This window comes from Staurois parvus, unplaced genomic scaffold (assembly GCF_062004578.1).
Source record: "Staurois parvus isolate SC_StPar_1 unplaced genomic scaffold, SC_StPar_1.0 ptg000027l, whole genome shotgun sequence".
In the NCBI taxonomy this organism is placed as follows: Eukaryota; Metazoa; Chordata; class Amphibia; order Anura; family Ranidae; genus Staurois; species Staurois parvus.
Genome location: NW_028317823.1, coordinates 7007532 through 7033466, shown reverse-complemented (window position 1 = coordinate 7033466; position 25935 = coordinate 7007532). Strand labels below are relative to the sequence as shown.

General features: G+C 41.8%; 2 protein-coding genes across 5 annotated transcripts in view; one reads left to right on the top strand and one right to left on the bottom strand.

The window, feature by feature from the left end:
* TMEM135 (transmembrane protein 135) overlaps positions 1-25935 on the top strand; it is a 488083-nt gene that overhangs the window by 289918 nt on the left and 172230 nt on the right. The window lies entirely within an intron of this gene.
* LOC149471154 (uncharacterized) overlaps positions 14698-25935 on the bottom strand; it is a 51773-nt gene continuing 40535 nt past the window's right edge. For all 4 annotated transcript variants that reach the window (XR_016307260.1, XR_016307259.1, XM_089656714.1 and 1 more), the window contains 2 exons: positions 20537-20627; positions 14698-15088 (listed from right to left, as the gene is read on the bottom strand). Coding sequence is in view for 2 of the 4 variants with exons in the window: in XM_089656714.1 (XP_089512840.1) it covers positions 14906-15088; positions 20537-20627 (274 nt within the window). In the remaining 2 variants the exon portion in view is untranslated. The remainder of the gene's footprint in view (positions 15089-20536; positions 20628-25935) is intronic.

Genomic DNA, 25935 nt, shown 5'->3' with positions numbered 1-25935 from the left:
CTGAGACAGGCTCCCGCTGTGTACAATCACAGCAGGAGTGGGTGGGCGGGGGCTGTACATTGTGGGCGTTCCGCAAATAGTTAAAACGCAACACTAGCCGAAAACTTTCAATAATGTTTTGGATAGAATGTGGAAGGGTTACAGCCTCTGTCAGGTTTTAATGGTATGTCCCTATTGAGGGGATTCACCCTCACTTCCTGTCAGGACAGGAAGTAATGCAATATCTCTTCAACAAGGAGAGACACAATGAACACATTTATAGTAGACGGGAAAAGGGTTGGAATTTTTTAACAATGTTTATATTATCCATACCATCCTGTCTGCCTATACTGCCCCACCTGTATGGTCATCATAGGGAAAGGAAGTGAGGAAAAAAATCTCTCCAATGGGGTCACAGACAGCAATAATAACCTGGCAGAAACTTTAAAGCAGAACTAAACTTCCAGAAATACTCACCTCCTTATTCCAGTGATATGGCGGTTAAATCCCTCAACTGCCACTGTCCTCTTCTTCCTAGCTTTTTCATGGTGCAGGCTTTTGGCCGGTTGGATGACCTCAACCCACGCATGCACACAGGTGTCTGTCATTCCGGAACATCCAGAGTGTGTCTGGAATGCACATTGAGCTGCTGCATTCGCAGCTCAGCACACATTCAGTAGAAAACTGTGAGCAGGCATGTAAGTGTTTTTTATTTCAGAAGACACATACTGCAGCTTGTCTCTTCTGCATTAAGGAGCTGCCTGCTCACAGTTTTTTTTTTTTTTTTTTTTTTTAACGAATTCAGTTTAGTTCCGCTTTAACACTTCACTTTATCCAACATTAAGCCGTCATTGCCTTGTGTAGGCACTGTGCAGCAATTCATTCTCAAAGATTTTAAAGACAATATGGAAAGTTCTCACCAAAGTAATCAATGACTACTGAGACAGTCTTGGTTAAATTTGTTTGGTCTGATGGGAATAGGTTGCTTTAAAGCTTATCATGAACCACTGCTGACATCTCCATTTGAGAATGACCATTCTCTGACTATCATACTGATGCTTTATTTGACTTCATTGTATTTGTTTGCCTGACCTGAAATAAGTATAGGAATGAGGAAATTTATGGGTCTGTAACTCAAAATCAGGAAACTAGCGTCTGCAGGGGGTGGCCAGCAAAGGCAGCTGATCCCTTATGTCTGTCATAACAGGAAGGGGTTGTGTAGGCAAAATATTAAAACATTCAGTAGATTGATTCAGATTAACGTTATGGGAAAAGATGTGGATCCTATGTACTGGTGCTCCCCCTCTTTTTTTTCAGTGCACAGCTCTATATAGCTTTTAGTCACTGGGCCCATATCATATGTTCCTTGCATTCAGCACTGATGCACCTTAACAGACACAGTGCCTTGAAAAAGTATTCATACCCCTTGAAATTTTCCCCATTTTGTCAGCAACATCTCCAAAATACGTTCGTTCCTAACCCCAGACACTACTAAACAACTCATTCACTCTCTTATCTCACGACTCGACTACTGTAACTCCCTCCTCACCGGCCTACCTCATCACAGACTATCCCCGCTTCAGACTATCCTGAACTTAGCGGCCAGACTCATCCACCTTACCAACCGCTCCGCATCTGCCACCCCCCTCTGTCATTCCCTCCACTGGCTTCCAATTACCCAATGCATTCAATTCAAACTACTAACACAGACGTACAAAGCTATTCATAATACTGCCCCAAACTACCTCACCGACCTGATATCCAAATACCACCCAACACGTACTCTTCGCTCCTCACAAGACCACCTACTTTCTAGCTCCCTAGTCTCCTCCTCCCATGCCCGACTCCAGGACTTCTCCAGGACTTCCCCCATCCTCTGGAACTCACTACCCCAATCCATCAGACTGTCACCTACCCTCCTCACCTTTAGGCACACCCTGAAAACCCATCTCTTCAGGGAAGCCTACAATGCTCACACCTAACAGCCAATCTCCTCCACTCCTCCTACCACTCCATCCCCCACAGCCACTTCCTCCTGTACCACTATCCCCTCCCTCCTAGATTGTAAGCTCCAAAGAGCAGGGCCCTCGAACCCCTCATGTATTGTATTGTTACTGTATTGTCTCATGTACTGTCCCCCACTACAATGTACAGCGCTGAGCAAGCTTTTTGGCGCTATCTAAATACTGTATAATAATGTTACAGCCAAAAACGTAAATGTATTTTATTGGGATTTTATGTGAACAAACAGCATCATGAAGGCCAAGGAACACACCAGACAGGTCAGGGATAATGTTATGAAGAAGTTTAAAGCAGGGTTAGGCTATAAAGAGATATCCCAAGCTTTCAACATCTCATGGAGCACTGTTCAATCCACCATCAGAAAATGGAAAGAGTATGGCACAACTGCAAACCTACCAAGACATGGCCGTCCACCTAAACTGACAGGCCAGGCAAGGAGACCATTAATCAGAGAATCAGCCAAGAGGTCCATGGTAACTTTGGAGGAGGTGCAGAGATCCACAGCTCAGGTGGGAGAATCTGTCCACAGGACAACTATTAGTCATGCACTCCATAAATCTGGCCTTTATGGAAGAGTGGCAAGAAGAAAGCCATTGCTGAAAGAAAGCCACACATGTGGAAGAGGGTACTCTGGTCAGATGAGACCAAAATTGAACTTTTTGGCCTAAAAGCCAAACGCTATGTATGGCAGAAAACTAACACATCAACCTGAACACACCATCCCCACTGTGAAACGTGGTGGCAGCATCATGTTGTGAAGATGCTTTTCTTCAGCAGGGACAGGGAAGCTGGTCAGAGTTGATGGGAAGATGGATGGAGCCAAATACAGGGCAATCTTAGAAGAAAACCTGTTAGTCTGCAAAAGACTTGAGAATGGGGTGGAGGTTCACCTTCCAGCAGGACAACGATCCTAAACATCCAGCCAGAGCTACAATGGAATGGTTTAGATCAAAGCATATTCATGTGTTAGAATGGCCCAGTCAAAGTCCAGACCTAAATACAATTGAGAATCTGTGGCAAGACTTGAAAGTTACTGTTCACAAATACTCTCCATCCAATCTGACAGAGCTTGAGCTATTTCACTCTCTAGATGTGCAAAGCTGGTAGAGACATCCCCCAAAAGACTTGCAGCTGTAATTGCAGTGAAAGGTGGTTATACATAGTATTGACTCCGGGGGGCTGAATACAAATGCACGCCACACTTTTCACATATTTATTTGTAAAATATTTTGAAAACTATTTATCATTTTGCTTCCACTTCACAATTATGTGCCAGTTTGTGTTGGTCTATCACAAAAAAAACCATTAAGATAGATTTACATTTTTGATTATAACATGACAAAATGTGGAAAATGTCAAGGGGTATGAATACTTTTCCAAGACACTGTATAAAGGAGGTTGCAGGGACATGTTACAGAAGTCAGGTGTTCTGAATCAAATTTCATGAAGCATATTCATTCTGTTCTTATACATAAACTTCACTTGCATTGAAATGTTATTAAAGTGTTGTATTCAGCTAGTGAAAACTTTGTAATACATAAAATGTGTTTTTCTATCTTTCTATGAACAAAACAAATCTTAAAAAGTCCAACTCTGGTCTCTGCGTTCCCCTATCAAATTGACCCCCTCCCTGCCTTTTCTTTTATATGTCTTTTTCTGAAGTCTTCAGTTGTTACGGGATCCTCTTCCTCTTTTTAATGTAGAGAGCAGTGGTGATTTGACAAAGTCAGTGCAGCTTTTTGCATGCACCATTACATGCTGGGTGGCTCTTAACCCAAAAGAGGATGTCCTGTGATGGAGAAGCTCTGAATTGAGGATGAGAATTGCAGCCTGATATTATTTTTTTTTAACACTGCCTGAAAAAAGTGTCTGGAGATGGGCTTCAATTCAGCTACAGAAATGATAGTTTGAACTTCATATGGCAAATAGATAGCTGTCTCAGGCCCGGGATGCCTTTTTTTTGGGTATTAAAGGCCCTATAATGAAAGGAAACCAGAATTAAAGTGTAACTATGGCCAAAATAAAAAAAAAAAAATATGATACAGTCTGTCACTAGCATTGACACAGCAGTCTTTGTTTTTCTGAGTCATCCCTGTAACATATTTTATTGCCTGGTGATCCAGCTAGTAAGTCTGTTGTTTTTCAACTTCCTTTGGCAGACCAAGCCATCCAGCAAATGTGTTAGTAATAGGGTCAAGAGAAACCATTTAACAATGGCAGGGGAGCTTTTATTCAACTAAAATATTAAATGTAAAACCTTAATCCCAAAAGAAAAAAAAAGGTACTGTTGTAATTACTTAAAGTGGAGTTCCACTCAACCTATCAAAAAATAAAAGTCAGCAGCTACAAAAACTGTAGCTGCTGACTTTTAAAATACAGCCACTTACCTGTCCTTCGGTCCCGTGGTGTGTCCCCTGCAGCCCGTTTCACCGGCTGTCCGGGATTCCAGGAGGCCGACCTCTTCAGTGTGGGCACCCGGCTCACAGCCGAGTACCCACTGCGCATGCGTGAGTAGCGCTGCGCTTCGCGAATGGTCCTGTAGTCTTCTGGGACCTGTCGAGTGTCCCAAAAGACTACAGGGAGGGAGGGAGGACACCATCCTTTGCGATCAGACAGGAAGTGGGAGTGGGTACCTGTCAAATACGGGGAGCAGTCCTTAAAGCAGAACTTCCCCTTTTGAGTGGAGCTCCGCTTTAATAAGCATTAGCTGGAGTTCAGCTTTACATTGTTAGTCACTTATGTAAAGTCAGTTTAATACTACTCTCTCCACTGATTGTCAATGTCACTGTCCAATGGTGACTATGTTTTTTCTCCATAAATCTTGTGGAGGAGTGACTGTAGCTACCCTAAAGCCTGGTAGACTCCTTAAGTTTTTTTTTTCTTTCAGCCCACTGGAAAGGAATTTGAGAGATTGCTGTACTAAACAACGTTAGTTCAGCGATCTCTCTTGCTGTGCCTTTGTGTTCTAACAGGGGGACAGCTTCCCCCACCAGAACACACTGATCAGTGCTCACAGCCATTGGCTGCAAGTGCTGCTTTTATGCTGGTTTTCCAAAATTTCCCTATGAAAAAAGCTGGTCCTTAGAGCGGTTAATATTCGGACCATGTGTACCCAGCTTAAAACAGGTGTGTTACTGACCAATCACCAGATGAAAATAAAGGAATAAAAGCTTTAGAAAAGAAAACTAATGCAGCCACCAAGTCTAATGATTGGTCATCAGGGGCGGACTGACCATTTGGAAACTCTGGCACTGCCCGAGGGCCCGGGGTCAGTAGGGGGCCCCATGAGATGCCCCTAGTACCTTTTTCATAGGCTTTTTTGAGTTTGAGTGAGGACACAGGGGCCCCATGATCCCCTATTGCCTGGGGCCCCATGAGTTGTCAGTCCGCCCCTGTTGGTCATCTACAATATATACATTTTATACTTTTGGGTTTAGTTATACTTTAATTTTGGATGGTTTTTCAACCTTGCAAAAGAAAGTTTAGCCAACAAATTGCTATCACAGGATTACTGTTTGACAGGAAGGAGATTAATGCCCGCTGGTTCAACATGTCAAGTACTGTAGATGCTAAATTCCATTTACAAATGTGTTCTCCTACGTGATAGAGTTGTTAAACTATTTCAGAAATGCTTATTAGCTCACGTAATGAGTATAAAGTCATCCCGAAGTACAGACCTTGAAATGAGACCCATAAAACAGGAGAGATGCCAGTTAAATAACCCAATTTTCTGAGATCCGTGCCAGAGGGAGACGACTTCAGCTATGGCCCGAGGACACTCCTGAATTAATATTAATGGTCATGGTCGTTTTAGCATGGTTCTGCAACCAATTTGTAACATTCCTGGATCACTACATGTATTCATGCCTGTCTTTTAATTGAGAGCTAACCAAAGTAGAAAACTGGTTTCGTCATCCTTAAAATCTGAGAGAACTGAAGGAATTGTGTTGTATGTCCAAATAGACTGGGCTGCTTTCATGTAGTTGGAAAATGGCAAACCCACAGCACAGATGGTTTTCAGTTCAAGGCACATCTGTACTGCCAGCCGCCAAATGAACTTTATTTTCAACAAGGTGGAAAATGTTTGTGTACAATAATGAGCAACACGGACTGTTGGAAGCATTTGTTATCGCCCGTTACAGAAGCCCTGCGTGGTCTGATCATTGCAAGAAGTGCTCTCTGTAAGATTGTCCCACCTAGGGCCACCATTTTATATTTGAACATTTATTTGTGTGTCTATAAAATTTCACAGGATCCTTTTCAGATTTCATCCTCCACAGTTTACTTAATTCTTCCTCAGAAAGTCTGAAGAAAAACTGTGCTGTGCTGATGTATGATGAAACAGATTTTCTTCAACCCCCCTGGCGGTATTCCCGAGTGTAGCTCGGGGTAAAGTTTCAGTACTACAAGTGGTAACCCCGAGCTACACTCCGGCTTACCATGGGGCACTGCTCCGGGATCTGTTCTTCACTTACCTTGTCCTGCGCTCCCGCGATGTCCCTCCTGCAGTGTCCCCTGTAATGTCCTCCAGCGGATGCCGGCATCTGTCTTCTGGGTTCCGTTCCCTGGGACATACAGATACGGAACGGCAGGAAATTTGAAAATGACAAAAAGTGACATTCACTAAACTCACTAAAATCACATAGTATAACATTACTGTATCAAAGCATTTCACATACATTTTGTCCCGAGTGCTTTGTCCTGTGCCCTGCCTGCATTTTTACTGTTCTTTCTGCCTGGAAACTGAGAAATGTCCATGGTGTCCAAAAAGCGTCCCTTTAGGGACGGAAGTCTACGGCCTGCTTTACTCTGAGTTTTCTATGACCTCTTGCAGGAATAATCCAGAGTACTTACCTTTTTTTGATTACCTTTTTTAAATTTTATTTGGTGGTCACATGACCATATAACCTTCTGTGCTGTTGTATCCTGACAGTGGGGACTCCTGTTAGAATACACTGATCAGCTTCAGCTGATTGCTCCAGCTGCTGATCGAATTAATGTTTTCCAACAGCCTTGTTCGATAGAAGTCGATCTGCCAGTCGACTTCATTTGAACAGGGAGGGCCAAGCACAGATCGAAATTTGGCCAGTTCAGCATGCCAGCCTCTGTGTACCGGCCTATAGTGTTTAAGTTTAAAACTGGGAAGGCAGGAAGTGTGCACAGGGCAGTTTGGAATTTTTCACACAGTATGTATTTTCTTGCACTTCAATATGCAAATTCATATATTTATCTCCACTTTGTACTTTAGTTATTTCCAGTCTAATCCCATTACCCTGATTAATCTTGAGGTTTGTAAACTCAATTTGTGAAGATCCCCACACATTTAATCCCTTGAATTCTGTGACACATAGCCACTATGCCCTGTAAGGAACTACAAAGGCGCTGAGAGGAAGCGTTTCAGGAGGCGGAGTCAGTACAGGATTCACTCTTTGCAGGCAGCAAGGTACCATGGGATGTGTAGTCCTTAGAAATGGAGGAGAAGCTGCAAAGCATGCAGGGAATCCAGCAATTTGTAGAAAGAGATGGCCAGCTGACAGGCAGAACTCACAACATGGAAAGAGATTTTTCAAGTAAGATTATACCTTTTGTACCACCAGCCCCTCCATCGTAGATTGTAAGCTCCAAGGAGCAGGGCCCTCCTTACCCTCTTTTGTTGAACTGTTGCTGTATTGTCTCCCGTTATGTTGTAAAGTGCTGAGCAAACTGTTGGCGCTATATAAATCCTGTATAATAATAATAATATTGGTTTGTCAAATATAATTATTGTTTGTTTTGTTATTACAATGCTATTGTAAAATTACGGTGTATGCTGTGACCATAGAACTCTTAACTAACAAATGAAACAAAACACTTTCAATGTATAATTAACAGACCAAAAAGTAGCAAACAAGAAACGTTCATTGTTAGGTTTACCGTATATACACTTTAACTTTCAGTCTTGACTGGAAAATCCATTGCTGTTTTATTTCCGTAGTTGGAAGTATTGTCTGATCTGGTAAAAAGATCCAAGTCATTTTATTTTTATAACTCCTACAGCTGGAGGACATGGGAACACCTGCATTATGTTTTGGCCATCGATGCAGCCAGCAGACGACATTATCTTACTGCTTCCATTGTGCTGTCTGTTTGTTTCTATTGGAATTGCAGCGTGGTTCAGTCTTTTCCCATTTCAGTTTATCTCTGCAAAAATATTTTCCAAATACTGTCTTGGAAGTGTTGTATAACACTCCCATCTCCAGTTCCTTGGCTCTGATTGCAGCCCATACATTGAAACAATAATGAAAGTTGTTTTTTGGGTCCTCATGAAGTCAATTGTAATACAAAAACTTTTAGAATGTTTGGTGATTTGATCCTGCCCAAACTCCCCTTTTTGGAAAACTAGTTTTTCTGAAGAAAAAAAGCATTCCTACGAGGTTAAATATGTAAATTGCAGGGATTTAATGTTTAAAATGTTTATTGAAACTTTAAAGCAGAACTACAGAACTTTTTTTTTTGTTTTTTTTAAGGGGGGTGGGTAGCAGGTGCCTAGTTTTGACCACTGCCCATTTCTGCTTTGATCACCTAGGTAGTTCAGCCCCCCTCTCCTGCCCTGCAGATCTTACTCTTCACAGGTCCTGTAAAGATGTGCTTGATCCCTGGACAGGTAAATGTCCTTATATTAAGTCAGCAGCTACAGGATTTTTTGAGGGGCCACTGAAGATCCTCTTTAAGCTATAAAAAGTACAAAATATACAAAAAACACAAAACCTAGTCCAGAATAGCCATATGGTATAGCAGAGTCCCTAGCATTCTATACTTTAGTTTTATGCTTGGATCAGGAAAGGAGCATATTAAAGCAATAGCAGAAGCATAAGAAATGTAGAGAGCCTGGAACAGCAAAGTGAATGGGATAGAGGTGAACAGGGGGGTTGTTCCTGGGGTGCCCACATTCAGATTACCGAGAGTAGATGGCTATTGTACGCCTGAAGTAATTCCATTCAGGGTAGTAGTTAGGAAGGAGCAAACGTGTGGGTGTAGAAAGTGATCTACCCATGGTTGCCATAATGTCGTACGTTTCTGGATTTTATATGTTCTGGTAGCTTCAGTGGTGTAATGCATCATGGCCTGGGTGACCGTTTTATTTTAGTTGATGAAAATATTTTTGTGTATAGTTTTTGTCAGGTGCATGTATTCATTGACAAAAACTAAAGATGATCAAGTCCAATTTTCGCCAACAAATGTAAACCGAACGAAAATGTGAGGGAGGGACGTTTACGCATCTGAACCTCTGCATTCCTCAGAGCTCTGCCTGTCTGATAAAGCCCCCTTAGCCCCCTGACTCTATTGGCAAGCTGTATTGGATAAGAGACGCAGGCTCCCTCTATCTGTCTGCTGCCTGGGAGTTCTGGAACAATACCCTGCAAACCACAGAAGAGGAACTCCTCCATCAGATTCGTGTCTGGATGTGACATGGCGAATGTTTCCCCTTTCAGCAAGGTAGCAGTGCTTAGCACTGTGTAAAAATAACAGCTTTCCCAGACCATCCATTTCTCTGCCCTGTGCACTCCCTCACTCCCATTTACTTCCCCATCCCTACTTGTGGGTCACCTCCCCATCCCCAAATTATAATGCACACTGCCCTCTGTACTCCTTCACTCCCATTTCCTTCCCCATCTCCAGTTGCAGCCTAAATCTGTGTCTGTAGTGCATGTTCAAGCCTTAATATCATAAATAATTATTAATGTTATTAGATTTTAACTGAGCTTGGAAATTGCTTAAATAATGCATTATAATGTAACTAACCCCATTAGTTGACTAAAATATACTGGAGATTTTAATTGACTAAAATACGACTAAAACAATTCAGATGAATAAAATACAACTAAAACTAAAATGATGGCATTTTAGTCAGAAGATTATAACTAAATTTAAATTTCCTCAAAATTTGTTCAAAATTAACACTGCTGGGTGAAGATATGTTTTTTTCTATAATAATGTATTTGGACTTCCACACCTTTTCAAATATCTGTTTAGAGGCGGTGGTAACCTGCAGTAATCTTTTATATTGGACCCTATCAGGATTGAACAGATCAGGATTGATGGTGGTCAAAATGAGTTTGAATAAGACTCTTCCACCAAGAAGATATTTCCAATTGGGCAACAATATACTTCTTTTTCAAAAATAATTTGTACCCATCCACTACTTAACCACTTCTCGTCCGGCCCATGTACATAAACGGCCGACCGGGAGTAGTGCAGGAGCGGGTCGCCGTTCATAAACGGCTCCCGAATTTTCAGCCTGTGTGCATTCCACTGATCACTGTACGGGACCTCTGTGTGAGCTCCCGATCTTCTGATCACTGATTAGTAGTAAGCAAGATGTCACTTGCTGACATCATTACTTACTACTAGTGAGATCTGTGAATTATTACAGAGATCACATGGTACAAGGCTATTCACAACAGCCTTGTACCATGTGACAAGCTGTAACCAATCACAGCTCACAGTATGTCTCAATGGCTGCACGAATGCAGTCAGAGTGGAGAAATGATTGCTTTTACAGCCTTTATGGGTACTGCTAGGGTGACAATATGTTAAAAAAAAAAAAATAAATAAAAAAATTTTTGGTTATAAACTAATTTGGGTTATTTTTTTTACTAAAAAGATAGCTGAATAAATTTTGGCCAAGATTTATGAAGAAAGAGTATTTATTTGCAAAATTTTATAAGAAAAACTTATTTCAAAATGTGTTGACTTTTTTATTTAAATAGCAAAAAAAATTAAAATCCCAGTGGTGAATAAATACCACCAAAATAAAGTTTTATCTGTCTCACAAAAAGCTAAAAAATTCATATGGGTACAGTGTTGCATAACCATGCTATTGTCATTCAAAGGGTGACAATGCTGAAAGCTGAAAATTGGCCTGGACAGGAGGGGGGTGAAAATGTCCGGACTTGAAGTGGTTAAAGTATAACTAAAGTTAAAAGTCTTTTTAGTTTTGGACATAGTGGAGATGGATTAAAACACCTTTCAGGTTTTTACTGTTATGTCTGCCTCATTAAGGAGATTCACCATCTCTATTTGTTCTGCTTACCATTACCAAAAAAGTTGCCATTACTTCCTGCTTTGGCTATGGTACAGGAAGTGAAGGGAAATCTCTTCAATGAGAGCACAGATGGCAAAAAAAACCTGACATGGGTTATAATCCTCCTTTTATCCAAAATGAAAAAACGTTTTGCCTATGGTTCTACTTTAACGCTTCTCTGCTGCCCTATAGTAGAACTACTGCTACACAGTGGCAGGGCTGCACAAAATCACGTATATATATTTCCAGGTAGGGGGCGTGCGTGCCACCCTACCTGTTCCGCCATTGGCAGCTACTGCTGTCAATCACCGGATCCCAGCCAGATATTCCTCGCCGGCACCCGGCAATCGCCATGTAAACAACACAGGTCTCTCTCCTGCCAGCAAGGACATGCTGCTGTGTATTTCTCTGCACAGCCAGAAATACACAGCAGCATGTCTCCTAGTAAAACACACACAGCGCATTATGTAAGCACTGCACACAGTTAACCCGTGGATCATCCCAGATGTTAATCCCTTCCTGCCCAGTGTCATTAGTAGTGTCAGTGGTTTTTATTAGCACTGAACACAGTATTAGTGTCAGTGGCAGCTAGTCAGTTCCCAACCTGTGTCCCGCAGTCCTGCTATAAGTCGCTGATCGCCTCCATTACTAGTGTGTGTGTATGTGTGTGTATATATATATATATATATATATATATATATAAATGTCAGTATATATACCGCCATTTGTAGACGCTATAACTTTCATGTAAACCAATTAATTTACATGTATTAAAAACACACAGGTGCTCAAATACCACGGAAAGAAAGCTCTATTTGTGGGGAAAAAAGGACATAAATTTCATTTATGTACAGCGTTGCATGACCGCGCAATTGTCAGTTAAACTAATGTAACGCCGTAGCGCAAAAAATGGCCTGGTCAGGAAGGGGGGTAAATCCTCTTTAGTGGTTAAAAGGACAAGTGCCAGTATTTTGTGGAAGTTTAAAAATAAACATAGCTAGCTACTATTTGACATAGTTAAATAAAAAGGAAATGTATAATAACAAATGATAAAATAATGTCTTGTGCTTGTATGTGTATTCATCTGTTTTTATGTTTTGTAAGAAAACTTGCCCTGTGTTGCTTTGACTTTCATGTCACTTACATCCGCTCACCTTGATAAGAGTCTCATGCACTGTACTGTTCTTGTGGGAAAGTGTCAGAGGTCATTTGCTTCAAGACTAGTAATCTCATCAAGTGACTGAGATTGTTTGCTAGTTTAGGTAATGATATAAATAATACATATACATGACACCTGTACCATGGGAGTCTGTAACTGATATGATACTTTTCCAAGAATATTGAATGGACAGGAGCCTTTGTGAGAATTGCAGGTCTTTGTTTTTCCCAAGCCTTTGCATCAATGCCAGTATGAAAGTATAACTGCATACTGCTCAGATTGGTGTCACCCACACTCCATTTATTATTTTATTGTTTTATTTCAGGTACTTATTCTTTCTTCTACATAGTAAATATATATGTTAGGAATCCAGGTACAGGAAAGTGACATATTTGTTATTGAAGTAGTGTAGGGAAATTTTAAATATATGTAAACCCTAGACTATGGCCCCAGGGCCACTTCTGGCCCACTGCAAGATTATACCCGCTCTACAGCAAATTGTACTGTATATGAAAGGGGCATTCTGAAGGGAAGGGTAGCGTTGTGATGTGGAAGAAGGAAGGGGGGCTCTGATGTGAAGGGGATGCTCAAATGTGCAAGGCAGGACTCTGACGTGATGTGAAGGGGGGGGGGGGGACTTTGATGTGAAAGGAGAGCTGATATGTAAAGGAGGGGCTCTGATGTGAAATTATTTCTTGGAGCGTGTTCATTCATTTATATTTTATTTATAAAACCATTTTTTCCATGCAAATAATTGTAAAATAAGTTATGTGGCTCTTGTGCTGAAATGTTTGGAGACCCCTGCCTTGGCTGTGAAGGTCCTCCTTTATCCAATAAAAAGGGGGAAAACCAGAGGGAAAGGGGGAAAACCCACTGGCACAGAAGTCCTAATGAAAACAGGCAGCCGCTGAAAATATAATGTGTATCTCATGTTTAGAGCCATTACTGTGTAATGATATTGCTGCATATGTTCCTTCCCCAATTTATCTTTCTACCATACTCTTTCACTTTCTTTCTTGGTCTATTCCTGTTTTCATTCTTCTTTGTTCCATCTTTTCCATCCTATTCTTCAGTGAAGGCTGATTGCTCTGTGCGTGTATGTGTGTATATCAGAGTGGCCGGGATCCCGGAACGTGGGCTGTCCTTCATATGACAACGTTGTCATTTTAATTTTAGTCCTGTGTTAGGTGGAGGTCGTCTGTTTTTTCCAATTTGTTAATAAACATATTTTCAGCCGCTGCATGTTCACATTAGAACTTCTGTGCCAGTGTTTTTTTCCCCTTTCCCTCTGGTCTACCCCCCCCCCCCTTTTTATTGCATGTTCCCTGGTTCTGAGGACACCACCACAAGATTTGGTGAGTCGACCTAATCATTATTATTATGTATAATATTTGAGTTTTTCCCACATTTTGGGAATTATCCCAGTGAGACATCCCAATGTTCTTTTTAATAATTTTTTTGCACCTCCTTTATCCAGGTCTTGCTATATCTAGTAGTAGTTGGTCTCATTCAATGGGATTTGTTCTGTAATATTGAAGACATTTCATAGCTTCTTCAAGACAAGTTTTCAGTTCCAATGGAGAAGCTACGGAATGACGTCAACATTAGAGGACAAGTCCAGTTGAATGTGGCCAATTACTGCTAGCTAACTGAATGACAGTTCACTAAAGCTTGGTGTATCATAAGCGATTGCCCTTTTTTGTTTAAATTAGTTTTAAAGCCTTATATTTTATCATCGGTTTTATTTGTACAAACCAGTTGAGTATGGGAAACCAAATGTTTTCCTTCAGAAATGTTCAGAAACACATTTTAGTCCTTCACCACCGTAGCCTCTGGTTTCCTTTTTCCTTTCCCTGAACATCCGGTCAGGACACACATGACATCACTGCTATTTCCTTGATTTATTTAGCAGGACTACAAGTCTCATCATGCTTTTTGGCAGCAGGCATCAGTGCATCCTTCAATCATTGGAACACACACGAAAGAGTACCCTGCTAGTGATAGGAACCTCCATAGAACCGGAAAGCAGGGTCAGCACTTAAGGGAGCAAGCTTAAATTATATGTGAATCCTCACCTTATAAAGCAACCCATACAGTTTAAAATAGAAATGAAAGGTAAAACATTTGTGTATAGATAAAAAAAAAACATATAAATGCCTTATTCTTTTTTTTTTTTTTTTTTTTTTAATAATAATAAGTGATCACATACCCTCTGTTCTCAGCTGCATAAGGAGCTGGGAGTGGAGAATCAGCAGTACCACTGACCTTTCTAGTGATTGGCTGTGCAGGTGGTGGTGGGGGAGGCGTGTCAGAATATGTCTGATCATTGGAAGAGAGCAGGTTGAGTTCCCAGCATAGCTACAAAACTGACCATGCTGTGCTCTTCATGCCTAGTGTGGTCAGTTTTTAATAGGAGAGCAGAAAGGTCAGTAGGAACACCAGTGATTTCACACAAAGGAAGCAATACAAAGAGAACAGGATACTTTTTTTTTATACAAGTACATGGTACAGCAGGCACATATCAAGAATATGAAATGCTGGGTTTAAAATATACTCTTTTAACTTGGGATATGAATACTTTGCAAAAGGAAGAAGCAATGCATATAGTAAGTCTTTATCTCAGAAAATATTGAGTAAAAAAGGTAGCCTTTAATTCCACTTTTTAAAATCTTTGTCAACTTTTATTTTTTCATCCCTTGATAAGTCTCAATGCAACTGATTTCCAGTAGCCCTTTTGCAGCCGCTTTCTGTGTACATGTGATGGCTGCATGGCATTTCTCAGAGAGGGTTTCCCGGTGGTGACAACAGTGGGTAATGTCTGCATAATTTGTGTTGAAATGGACACTGGCAGTCGCCTTCTGAAGCTGGAGAGAGAATTTAGGAAACAGGGACAGAGCATTGTCGAAACAGGAAGAACCTTTATGGCTGGATCACTAAATGTTATTTAATTGAAAATTCATTTTGATTTGACATTAAAGTGTTACTAAACCAAGAACCCTGCATTCACTATATCTGATCTCCCACAGTACACACAACATGGAAATGCAATTATTTTAAATATAAACGGCTAAATACCTTTTCTCATCAGCAGTATATAGCAGTCTTGTGACTTCTATCAGTGTCCGGCTGAGCACCGGTTAAGAGGAATTTTTATTCTCCTCTGACTGTCCTATGAGGCTACATGACCCCCAACTCTATGTCTGGATAGTGCAGATTGGCCCTGTGCTGATCACATGCACCCCCCCCAAAAAAAAAAAACAAACCCGCTAGCAATACACACCAAACTGAGCATGTGCAGAGTGCCTCCTAGAGCTCTGTACCATCAGCAGATGGACTGAGGACAGTAGAAGAAAGGGAGGATCAGAGAAGACAGGATCAAACAGTCTTTTTACACAATGCAGAGGATTAACCCCTTAGGTTCCACAGTGAGTATAACAAGCATACTTTACTGTATATACAGACTGATTTTACTGTTTTGGGTTTAGTAACACTTTAAGATATGAAACATACATGATATTTAGCAATGGGGTTTACACATATTTTAATCCTTGAAGTCTGAGTGATGTAAAAAGTTGGTGGGTATTTTAACCCTTCATGTTAAAAATGTGGAATTGAGGTAGTGGTAATCATATGGAGAGATGCTCAGTAGTGATTTGGAATATGTACATAATGCAACAGTCATGTGTATGGCACCTATAGCTGGCCACAGACCTTGAATTGATCACTTACAGTAAAAGCCAATAATCAAAGTCCAATCCGAACAGGTTTTCCAACCCACCCTAACTCGGTCGGCTCTTACCAGTAGGTAATAACGTGACAGGTCCACTTTAAGTATGGCTCTCTGCAGGATGTCTGCATTATCATTCTCCCCTTTAACCCCTGTAACACATTTTAAACGCTGTAACACATAATTTCCTGGAGCTATCTGTTTTTTCCCTCCGCTACACCCGATACTTCCTTTTCGTTCCATTGTTCCGTGTGTAATCTGTGTGACACGGAGGTCATTGCCTGTAGCATTGTACTCTACACTCGTTTTTCCCACAGCTTCTTCCCTTCACCTCTGTTCTGAAGATCCTTTCCTGTAATCTGTTTTAGCGTTTGTACATTGTGTCAGTCCCACTCATATTGAATTGCTGAGTTATCAGCTAGACAGACAGACATGGCTTGGAGTTGACATAGATAGTGTTTCATGCTGACAGCTAGAATTAAAGAGGAACTTCACCCACCCTTTCTAATGTCCTATTCTGAAAAATCCCTCTTGTCTTTTTATTGTCCTTCATAAACATACTTGTATGCCCAATGAAACCAGTGTTGCTGTGCAGTATCCAATGTTTTTCTACTGCCCTCCTGGTCCTGCTCTGCAATCTTCCTTTCTTACATCATCCAGGAGCTGGCTGCCTCTTCTTGGTACCTGCAGTCAGCCCTCTGATGATTGACCACAGTGCACGACCAGCAGGATGGCTGCAAGAACCAAGAAGAGACCGCCAGCCCCCTGATGACGGGAAGCAGCGCAAACGCTGTAAATTGATTTATTATTATTTATTACAGGTACTTCTATAGCGCCGTCAATTTACGCAGTGCTGTACATATATATTGTACATTCACATCGGCCTCTAACCCTCAAGGGGTGTACAATTTAAGATCCCTAATTTGCATTCATACATACACATACTAGGGCCAATTTAGACAGGAGCCAATTCACCTGCCAGCATGTCTTTGGAGTATGGGAGGAAACCAGAGTACCCGGAGGAAACCCACGCAGGCACAGGGAGTACATGCAAATTCTAGGCAGGTAATACCGTGGTTGGAATTTGGTACTGTCATGGGAAGTGCTAACCATGTAGCTGCCGATGAAGCCTCCTGAGATGTTACATGAGTACCCAAGGAGGCTGCTGCAGCTGGGGCATTCCTAACTATTCAGGGTCAGTTTGAAGAAAAAAAAAAGATAAATGTGTCATTGTGTGAAGGGAGAATCTATAGAAAGAGGGTATAGCTTAGAATTTTGTGCTGGCAAACTAACAAATATAACCGTAAGCACAGTGTTAGAATAGATATACTTGCTACATTTATGGAGTTCCTAGAATCAGGGTGTATAGAGTTGGAATTCCTACAGTAGCCAGCCATACTAATTCTACTAACAGTAAAGGCTGTACTCTTGCATGTCTGGGGAGGTTCAACTAACAACCAAGTAGATAAGTTAGGCATTCCATATATTAGCCATGCTTTCTTCACTGCAGTGACTGTGTGCATGTACTACTACCTGATATATGGTTTGTATGGCTCTGGTATATGTGCTGTATGAAGAATGTAGTACCAAACACATACATCTATACTCTAAGGACTCATGCACATGGAACTTAAAAAACGCCACAGTTACGTGCTTTGAGCTTTTTTTTTTTTGTCCATCCTGTAAAATGTCCTCTATATAAGCCTAGTGTCCATGCATATTAGAAGAGGAGCGTTTTCAGGCTGAGAAAAAATCCCACCAAAGGTGCGTTCTTGAGTGGAGCGTTTCTGCTGAAAAAACACACCTAAGTGCTAGACGCACTTACATGCTTTGCACATAAAATGTCTGCAGGTAAATGCATTCCAATGGCCAGAATAAATATTCTGGCAAGCAGAATGCGTTTATATTCAAATGCTATACACACATAAACATATGTGTAGTGCATGGCGTCTAGTGCGGTTTTTTTATGCTTTATTTTCTTGCCATCAGTTCTGGTGTTCAGAGCCTTACATCAGAAATCAAAAGTCCCTCACCCTCTTTACCTTGTGCTGCTGCTGGGAAGTAGAAATTGCAGGGTCCAGAGGGGGGCTGGAGTCAGCTGAATGCTATGACCAGGGGAGGTGCAGACAAGGGGGTGCTGCAGTTGCATAGAGTGGTGCAGGATTTGTAGCAGGAGTTCTGTTCTCTCTGCTGTGGCAATGACGAGTCTCTCTACAGCTGTACAAAGAAGCGCAGAGTCTGGCTGTCCTCTCTGCTGCCAACTACTGGGACAAGGTGGGGGGCAAGAGAAGAGGGGTGAGCTGCAGGAGAGGTGTGAGGACCTCATGAAATTACCTGGCAGGCCGAATTCTGCCCACGGGCCTTGAGTTGGACACATGTAATTGAAATCATAAAAATGCACATGCATACAGTGCCAGTTCATTTGCAAGTCAAGAATGTTACCCCTTAAACCACAATGCTGCATACTCTCCTTAAAGGAGATCTATGGCCAGAGCATACACTTTCATTTTATTACATCAGCATTGTAATAACACCACAAACGAGTTATTTTTCATGATCCAATATAAGTTTACTTGAAAAATCTACTTTCAGGCTGTGAGTTCTGCCTGTCTGCTGCCCATTGCTTTCCACACGTTTCTGGATTTCCTCTATGCTTGTGCCTGTTTATCTTCAATTCGTACGGACTAAATATCTCTTGGTATCTTGCTGCCTGAAAGCAGTGCTTCCTGTACTAACTCCGCCTCCTGAAACTCCTCCTCTCAGCCCCTCTGTAGATCAGAGGCAGGCTCTGTGAAATGTGTGACACAGCAGTGCCTACTCACAGGGCATAGTGACTACGTGTCACAGAATTCAAGAAAGTCAATGGGGAAGATTTACTAAATCTGGTGCACACAGAATCTGGGTCAGCTGTGCATGGTAGCCAATCAGCTTCTATCTTCAGTTTGTTCAATTAAGCTTTGACAGTAAAACCTGGAAGCTGATTAGTGTTTGTGCAGAGCTGCACCGGGTTTTTCACTTTTAGTAAATAACACTCAATGTGCGGGGATCTTCACAAGGTAAGTTTTCAAACTTCAAAATCTTTCAGATTAATAGGAGTTGGCTAGAAGTAATTGAATTACAACGTGTAAATAAATGTATGATTTTACATTTTGATGATGGATACTCTTTAGGCTAAACTCCAAGCTAACAGCTGAATACACATACGTGAGCTGTCTTGTTTGCTAAAGAATTTTCAGTTCTGTCCCTTTACTTTTGTGAATTCAACATCTGTTCCAGACAGCTCCGCCAAAATTGTAAAACCATTTTTTCTTTTAGAGTGAAAAGTACTCTCTTTCCCATCTATGCCTGTTGATTGCACAGTAAAGGAGCTTAAACAATTTGTTAAAGTGCTTCTAAAGCCTTGATGTGCATTTATTATTTTTGTGCAAAATTTGAAGGTAAAAAAATGTACATTTATTATTTTTATGCAAAATTTGAAGGTAAAAAAATGTGCATTTATTATTTTTATGCAAAATTTGAAGGTAAATGTGCATTTATTATTTTTGTCTGCAGGAGCCTGTAAACCATTGCACCAGCGATCAGCAGATTGCTGGTGCCATGCAGGTCTCCTGCAGACCTGTCAGTCTATCTGCTTGCCTGTTCGGAATATACGAGCAAGCAGATATACTGACAGAGAGATTCAACTCCACAGCGCCGTGGTATTTCATTGAAAACTACAAGCCGACAGTTGCCAAGACTGTTGGGACTAGTGCATTCATTCACGGAACTCTGTGAATGAATGACGCTGCCGTGTAGGCGGGGCCCCACGTGGCCCCGCTGTTTTCAAATCTGACAGCTAGTACGGGGAATGTCTCCCTTACTTGTACAAGCACAGTGTCATCCTGCATATAAGCTAGGACTCATGGTACATTGAGCGTGCTCCCATCGTCACAGGAACTGTCACAGTGTGCTCTCCATTCACAAACCCACATTTGCGCAGTGTTTGCGCCATCCACAAATCTGCACATGTGCAGTGCATTCTGAGCTCAGCACTGCTGTGACATTGTGTGTGCGTGGATTTATGGATGTCAGAGACTGCAGTGTGCATGTGCAGGTTTGTGGGGAGACAATATAATGGCTACACACTTGTTGCTGTGATAAAGGGGGCTCACTCAACATACCAAAGTAACATGTCCCTGAAGATGATATGTTGAAAACAGAAAAAATGGGAAAGTGTAAGGATTTAAGTGGCTTTTACAAGGACTGATTTGTAATGTTTAGAGCACCGGACAGGGTCAGAACATCTCCCGAACTTCAGTTTCTGTGGGATGTCCCTGGTCTGCAGTGGTCAGGATCTATCAAAAGTAGTCTGCTGCTGGTTCGCTGGTATTCCTTCCTCAGAGTCATGGGCGACCAAGGCTCTTGGATGTACGTGGAAAGACTGTCCAGTATAGTCCAGTAGAAGAGTTGGTGTAGCTCAGTTTGCTGAAAAAGTCAATGCTGGTTCTGATAGAAAGGTGTCAGAATGGACAGTGCATCACAGTTTTACGTATGGGTCAGACAAGTCAGGGTTCACATGCTGACCCATGTCCACAGCCAAAATTACCTGGTCTGATGTATTGAAGAATTGTTTGCGGAATACAGGTGTTGTGTTGACTTGTCCTCCAAGTTCTCCAGATCTCAATCCAATCGAGCATCTGTGGGATGTGATAGAAAAACAAGTCCGATTCATGAAGGCCCCACCTCACAACTTACACGACTCAAAATATCTGCTACTGATGGCTTGATACCAGATTCCTCAGTTTACCTTCAGAGGTCTGGTGCCACAACAGGTTATGCTCATATCGTTATAGCTGATCAGTGTATTTCTCATGCTAAGGCCAATAAGAATAAATAGCTTTAACTCTCAGCTGGGCTAGCATGTCTGACTGCACCTGGCTGGGGGGGCACCTCTGTAGACAACTTTCAGTTGGCAAGAAACACATGATTCGGAAAAATACATTTCAGGTCGTTTGTTGAATGCCTGAACCTGAAATGTATTCCGAAAAGATTTTCAGAATCTAAATGCTGTTGTAAATGCATCAGTTTACCCATGCATCATTAGATGTAATTTTGTTCAGTGACATCAGGCAGCGGCAGGTAAGATCTATGAGAAAATAATATTAATTGCCCTGTAACCTGATTCATAGAAGTCTAGTGTTTCTTATCATCTCCTGCCCGCTGCACACTGATCTTGGGACAGCATGAAAAAAGCTGTGACACCACAAGCGGATTCATTTTCAGTCCCTGTCAATTGTTTTCTGTCTTCTCCCAGCCGTTTCTCTCTTTGGAACTGTTCTCTGATGGAAATGAAGCCTGCAATCTCCGCAGGGTTCACATTCATCTTGACAGAGGCTAGAGAAGGGTGCCTGGGAGCACAGGAGATCTGGTTTCACTCCATCCACACACTTTGCACTGTTACTCTTACAGTGTCTCCCTCCCAAGATGAATGTCCACATAAACCGATCACGTTTTATTATTACAGCATGCTACATTGTTGTACATAGAACAACTTTGCTGCTGGAGGCAACTGCTTATATTTCATCGACTTACTGGAATACGTGTTCTGTGCTGCTGGTAAGAATACACAACTGGGTACAGTGATGTCTGACTGGGCTCCCTGCTGCATTACCTGAGCCGAGGTGGAATTAATTCATTTTTTTTGTTTATTGCACTTACATACTTGTATAATTATTATTATACAGGATTTATATAGCGCCGACAGTTTGCTCAACGCTTTACATTATGGTGGGAGACAGTACACGAGACAGTACAGTAACAATACAATTCAATACAAGAGGGGTTAGAGGACCCTGCTCCTTGGAGCTTACAATCTAGGAGGGAGGGGATAGTGGTACAAGAGGTAGTAACTGTGGGGGATGGAGTGGTTGGAAGAGTAGAGGATTTCAGTATTAGCTGAGGGCGGGGTAGGCTTCCCTGAAGAGAGAGGTTTTCAGAGTGCGCCTAAAAGTGAGCAGAGTGGGCGATAGTCTGATGGATTGGAGTAGGGAGTTCCAGAGGATGGGGGAAGCCCTGGAGAAGTCTTGGAGATGAGCATGGGAGGAAGAGACAAGGGAGCTAGAGAGTAGGAGGTCTTATGAGGAGCGGAGAGTACGATTTGGGTGATATTTGGAGACAAGATCGGTGATGTAATTTGGGGCATATTACTGGGTATAATACTTGTGTACTTATATAGCACCATAAATGTAGCCCCTTTGCATGTTAATGCCTAAGCACAATTTTGCAACTTTGACATGTATTAGTATAGCTGTACATATCATCACAACTACTTTGTGTATCCAGGTGTATTATGCCCTGTTCTTTTTCAGGACAAAACAGGCTTTCTTTTGGTAGTAAACTGTCTCACCTGATTTTTTTTTTATATTATTAAGGAAAAATTGGCCACATTTTTTTTTTTAATGTAGCTGTATATTTCATGTTACTACTATAACCTACCACCAAGGAACAACCCAAAATAAATTCTCTTGCTCCCGACGATCAAAGCAATACCAAATACACTATATTGTCAGTATTGGGCCAGCAAATCATTGGATTCAGGTGTTCCAATCACCTCCATGGCCACAGGCGTATAAAATCAAGCACCTAGGCATGCAGACTGCTTCTACAAACATTTGTGAAAGAATGGGTCGCTCTCAGGAGCTCAGTGACTCCAAGTGTGGTACAGTGATAGGTTGCCACCTGTGCAATAAGTCCATCCGTGACATTTTCTTGATACTGAATATTCCACGGTCAACTGTTAGTGGTATTATAACAAAGTGGAAGCAACTGGGAACAACAGCAACTCAGCCACCAAGTGGTAGGCCACGTAAAATGACAGAGCAGAGTCAGTGCATGCTGAAGCGCACAGTGTGCAGAAGTCGCCAACTGTCTGCAGAGTCAGTAGCTAAAGACCTCCAAACTTCTTGTGGCCTTCAGATTAGCATGAGAACAGTGTGTAGAGAGCGTCATGGAATGGATTTTCATGGCCGAGCAGCTGCAACCAAGCCTTACATCACCAAGTGCAATGCAAAGTGTCGGATGCAGTGGTGTAAAGTATTCTGCCACTGACTCTAGAGCAGTGGAGACGTGTTCTCTGGAGTGACAAATCACGCTTCTCTGTCTGGCAATCCTGTAGGCATGTCTGGGTTTGGAGGTTGCCAGGAGAACAGTACTTGCCTGACTGCATTGTGCCAAGTGTAAAGTTTGGTGGAGGGGGGATTATGGTGTGGGGTTGTTTTTCAGGGATTGGACTTGGCCCCTTTGTTCCAGTGAAGGGAACTCTTAAGGCGTCATCATACCAAGACATTTTGGCTAATTTCATGCTCCCAACTTTGTGGGAACAGTTTGAGGATGTCTCCTTCCTATTCCAACATGACTGCACACCAGTGCACAAAGCAAGGTCCATAAGGACATGGATGAGCGAGTTTGGGGTGGAGGAACTTTACTGGCCTGCACAGAGTCCTGACCTCAACCCCATAGAATGCCTTTGCAATGAATTAGAGCGGAGACTGTGAGCCAGGCCTTCTCGTCTGAGATCAGTGCCTGACCCCACAAATGCACTTCTGGAAGAATGGTCAAACATTCCCATAGACACCCTCCTAAACCTTGATGACAGCCTTCCCAGAAGAGTTGAAGCTGTTATAGCTGCAAAGGGCGGGGCCAACTCAATATTGAACCCTACAGACTAACATTGGAATGCCATTAAAGTTCATGTGCGCGTAAAGGCAGGCGTCCCAATACTTTTGGCAATATAGTGTATGTTGTTTGTACCCGCAGTACAGCCCAGAAACAATAGTACACATTTTGCTTTTTTTTTTTTTTTTTTTTACACCTAAAACACACTGAATCCTGCCCAAAATATACTGACCATGACCTTTGACCCCGATCTTGACCCAAACTCTAACCCTGGCACTGACCTAGCTGAAACCTTGATCTGGGTATTTTTCTTTTCTTTTTTTTTTATTATTTATTAATTATTTATTTCATTTTATTTTGTACACACTACTGTTTATCTTTCTCTGCAATACATCTTTCCTCTTCATTGAGAAGTGTGAAACACAGGGGTAGACTTCACGACAGTGAATGATCAATGTGATATCAATCAATCAGAGGCTATCACAGTGATGGGGTGACCGGGAACCATGGGTACAGGTCCGGATCGGGGCTCCCAGTGAGACAAAGATAGATACGCATATATGCAGCCATAAGGAAAAAAATCCTGGCCCAGTGGGGCCCTCATATATGCATAGCATCGGCTCCAAGGGGTTAGCAGAGCTTTTACATATATATGTTGTATGTTCACATCAGTCTCTGTCCTCAAAGAGCTTACAATCTAAGGTCCCTAACTCACATTCATATATACACATACTTGGGGCAATTTAGACAGGAGCCAGCATGTCTTTGGAGTGGGGAGGAAACTGGAGTACCTGGAGGAAACCCACACAGGCGCAGGGAGAACATGCAAACTCCAGGCAGGTAGTGCCATGGTTGGGATTTGAACCAATGACCCTAGTGCTGCTAGGTGTAAGTGCTAACCACTGTAAAGGCATTATAAACCTTATTACCTGCTCCTTGTGTTTGTCACCTACATAAGATATGCATAATATTTCATGCTGTCATTAGCTGCCCTGTTGGTATGGCCTATAGTAGAATTCATCTTCACAGTCCTGTGTTACAAGTTTCTGTTTGTGTTCATGAGGCATGGCAGTGCACAGGTTAATGCATGACCTCCATCTGTAGAGTGAGAGAACTAACATTTTCATGTGAAGAGAAACTACATATTCCACAATCCCCGGGGTCTCTCAGTTTAGTGCTCTTCAGGTCAGAGGTAATCCATAATTAGATCTGACACAGACACGAACAGGTAGAACAATCATCAGTGAGATCGCTATGCAGTCTTTCATCACATTAGCACTTCCACATTTGAGATGATGAGGTATGGATTGTGACCCGGAACAAGAAGTTGCCCGTCACTTTAGTAAATAAATACTAGGGACATGCTAGGCAAATGAACACATGGACAAAAAGAGGACAAAAAATGTGGGAGCGTGTGGGAACACATTACGGTGCTTGCAGCAACATCGGTTAGATACACTGTTGGTTTGGGCAGCGCGCAAGACATCTGTTTGTTTTATGGACATAGAGGAACCGATCAGCCATGACACCACAAACTACTGCAACAACATGAGCCCATCATTACAAGGTAAGGCAAACAAACCACACAGGGAATAAAACTACACTAATACAAAGGTAAAACAACAAAAACACTTGAAAGTGTCCAATACCTTTTAAGTATATGTGAAAGTGCTCACTAAAGGTTTAACATGTTTGTTTCAAAAATAAATTTCAATATTTTTAAGTCTGCAGCTTTCGTTAAATAATTCTTGGTGATCTTGCCATGAAGGTTCTTGTTTAGGTGTTTCCTGTTGTGGGATGACAACGTTCTGTCTCCCTTTTAGCACATAATATGCATGGTCCTGAGAAAGGTAATACAGCTGTCACTGCAGTGCATGTAGGCAGGAATTGGCTGGAGCTCAGCAACACTAGGAAGTGAAAAAACGCATGAAAGCAAGTATTTTATTTATCAATTTTATTTGTTTATTTTTAATAATTTTTTACTATTTTTCAGTTGTTTAGGATAGAAATGTAATTTGGTTAGGGTATACATCTACTTAAGGCCTCATGACACTGGGTGTTTTGCCCCGGTGCATAAGATCCCAGCGTTTATCTGCAAACAGAAGGTATAGGCGCACCATCCAGTCCAACTAAAACTCTATGGGAGACTGAAAGCTGCTGCGGCAGGATGGCACTCAGAATAGTATTAACATTTAGGGCAGTATGCCCCATGGTTGAACGTCTGGAACGTAAACCTTGTGCATTCCTCATTGGGAGTGTACTGCCCTAAATGTTAGTACCATTCGGTGCATGTGTCACAGTGCCCTGTCACACACAGAGCGCACAATGCAT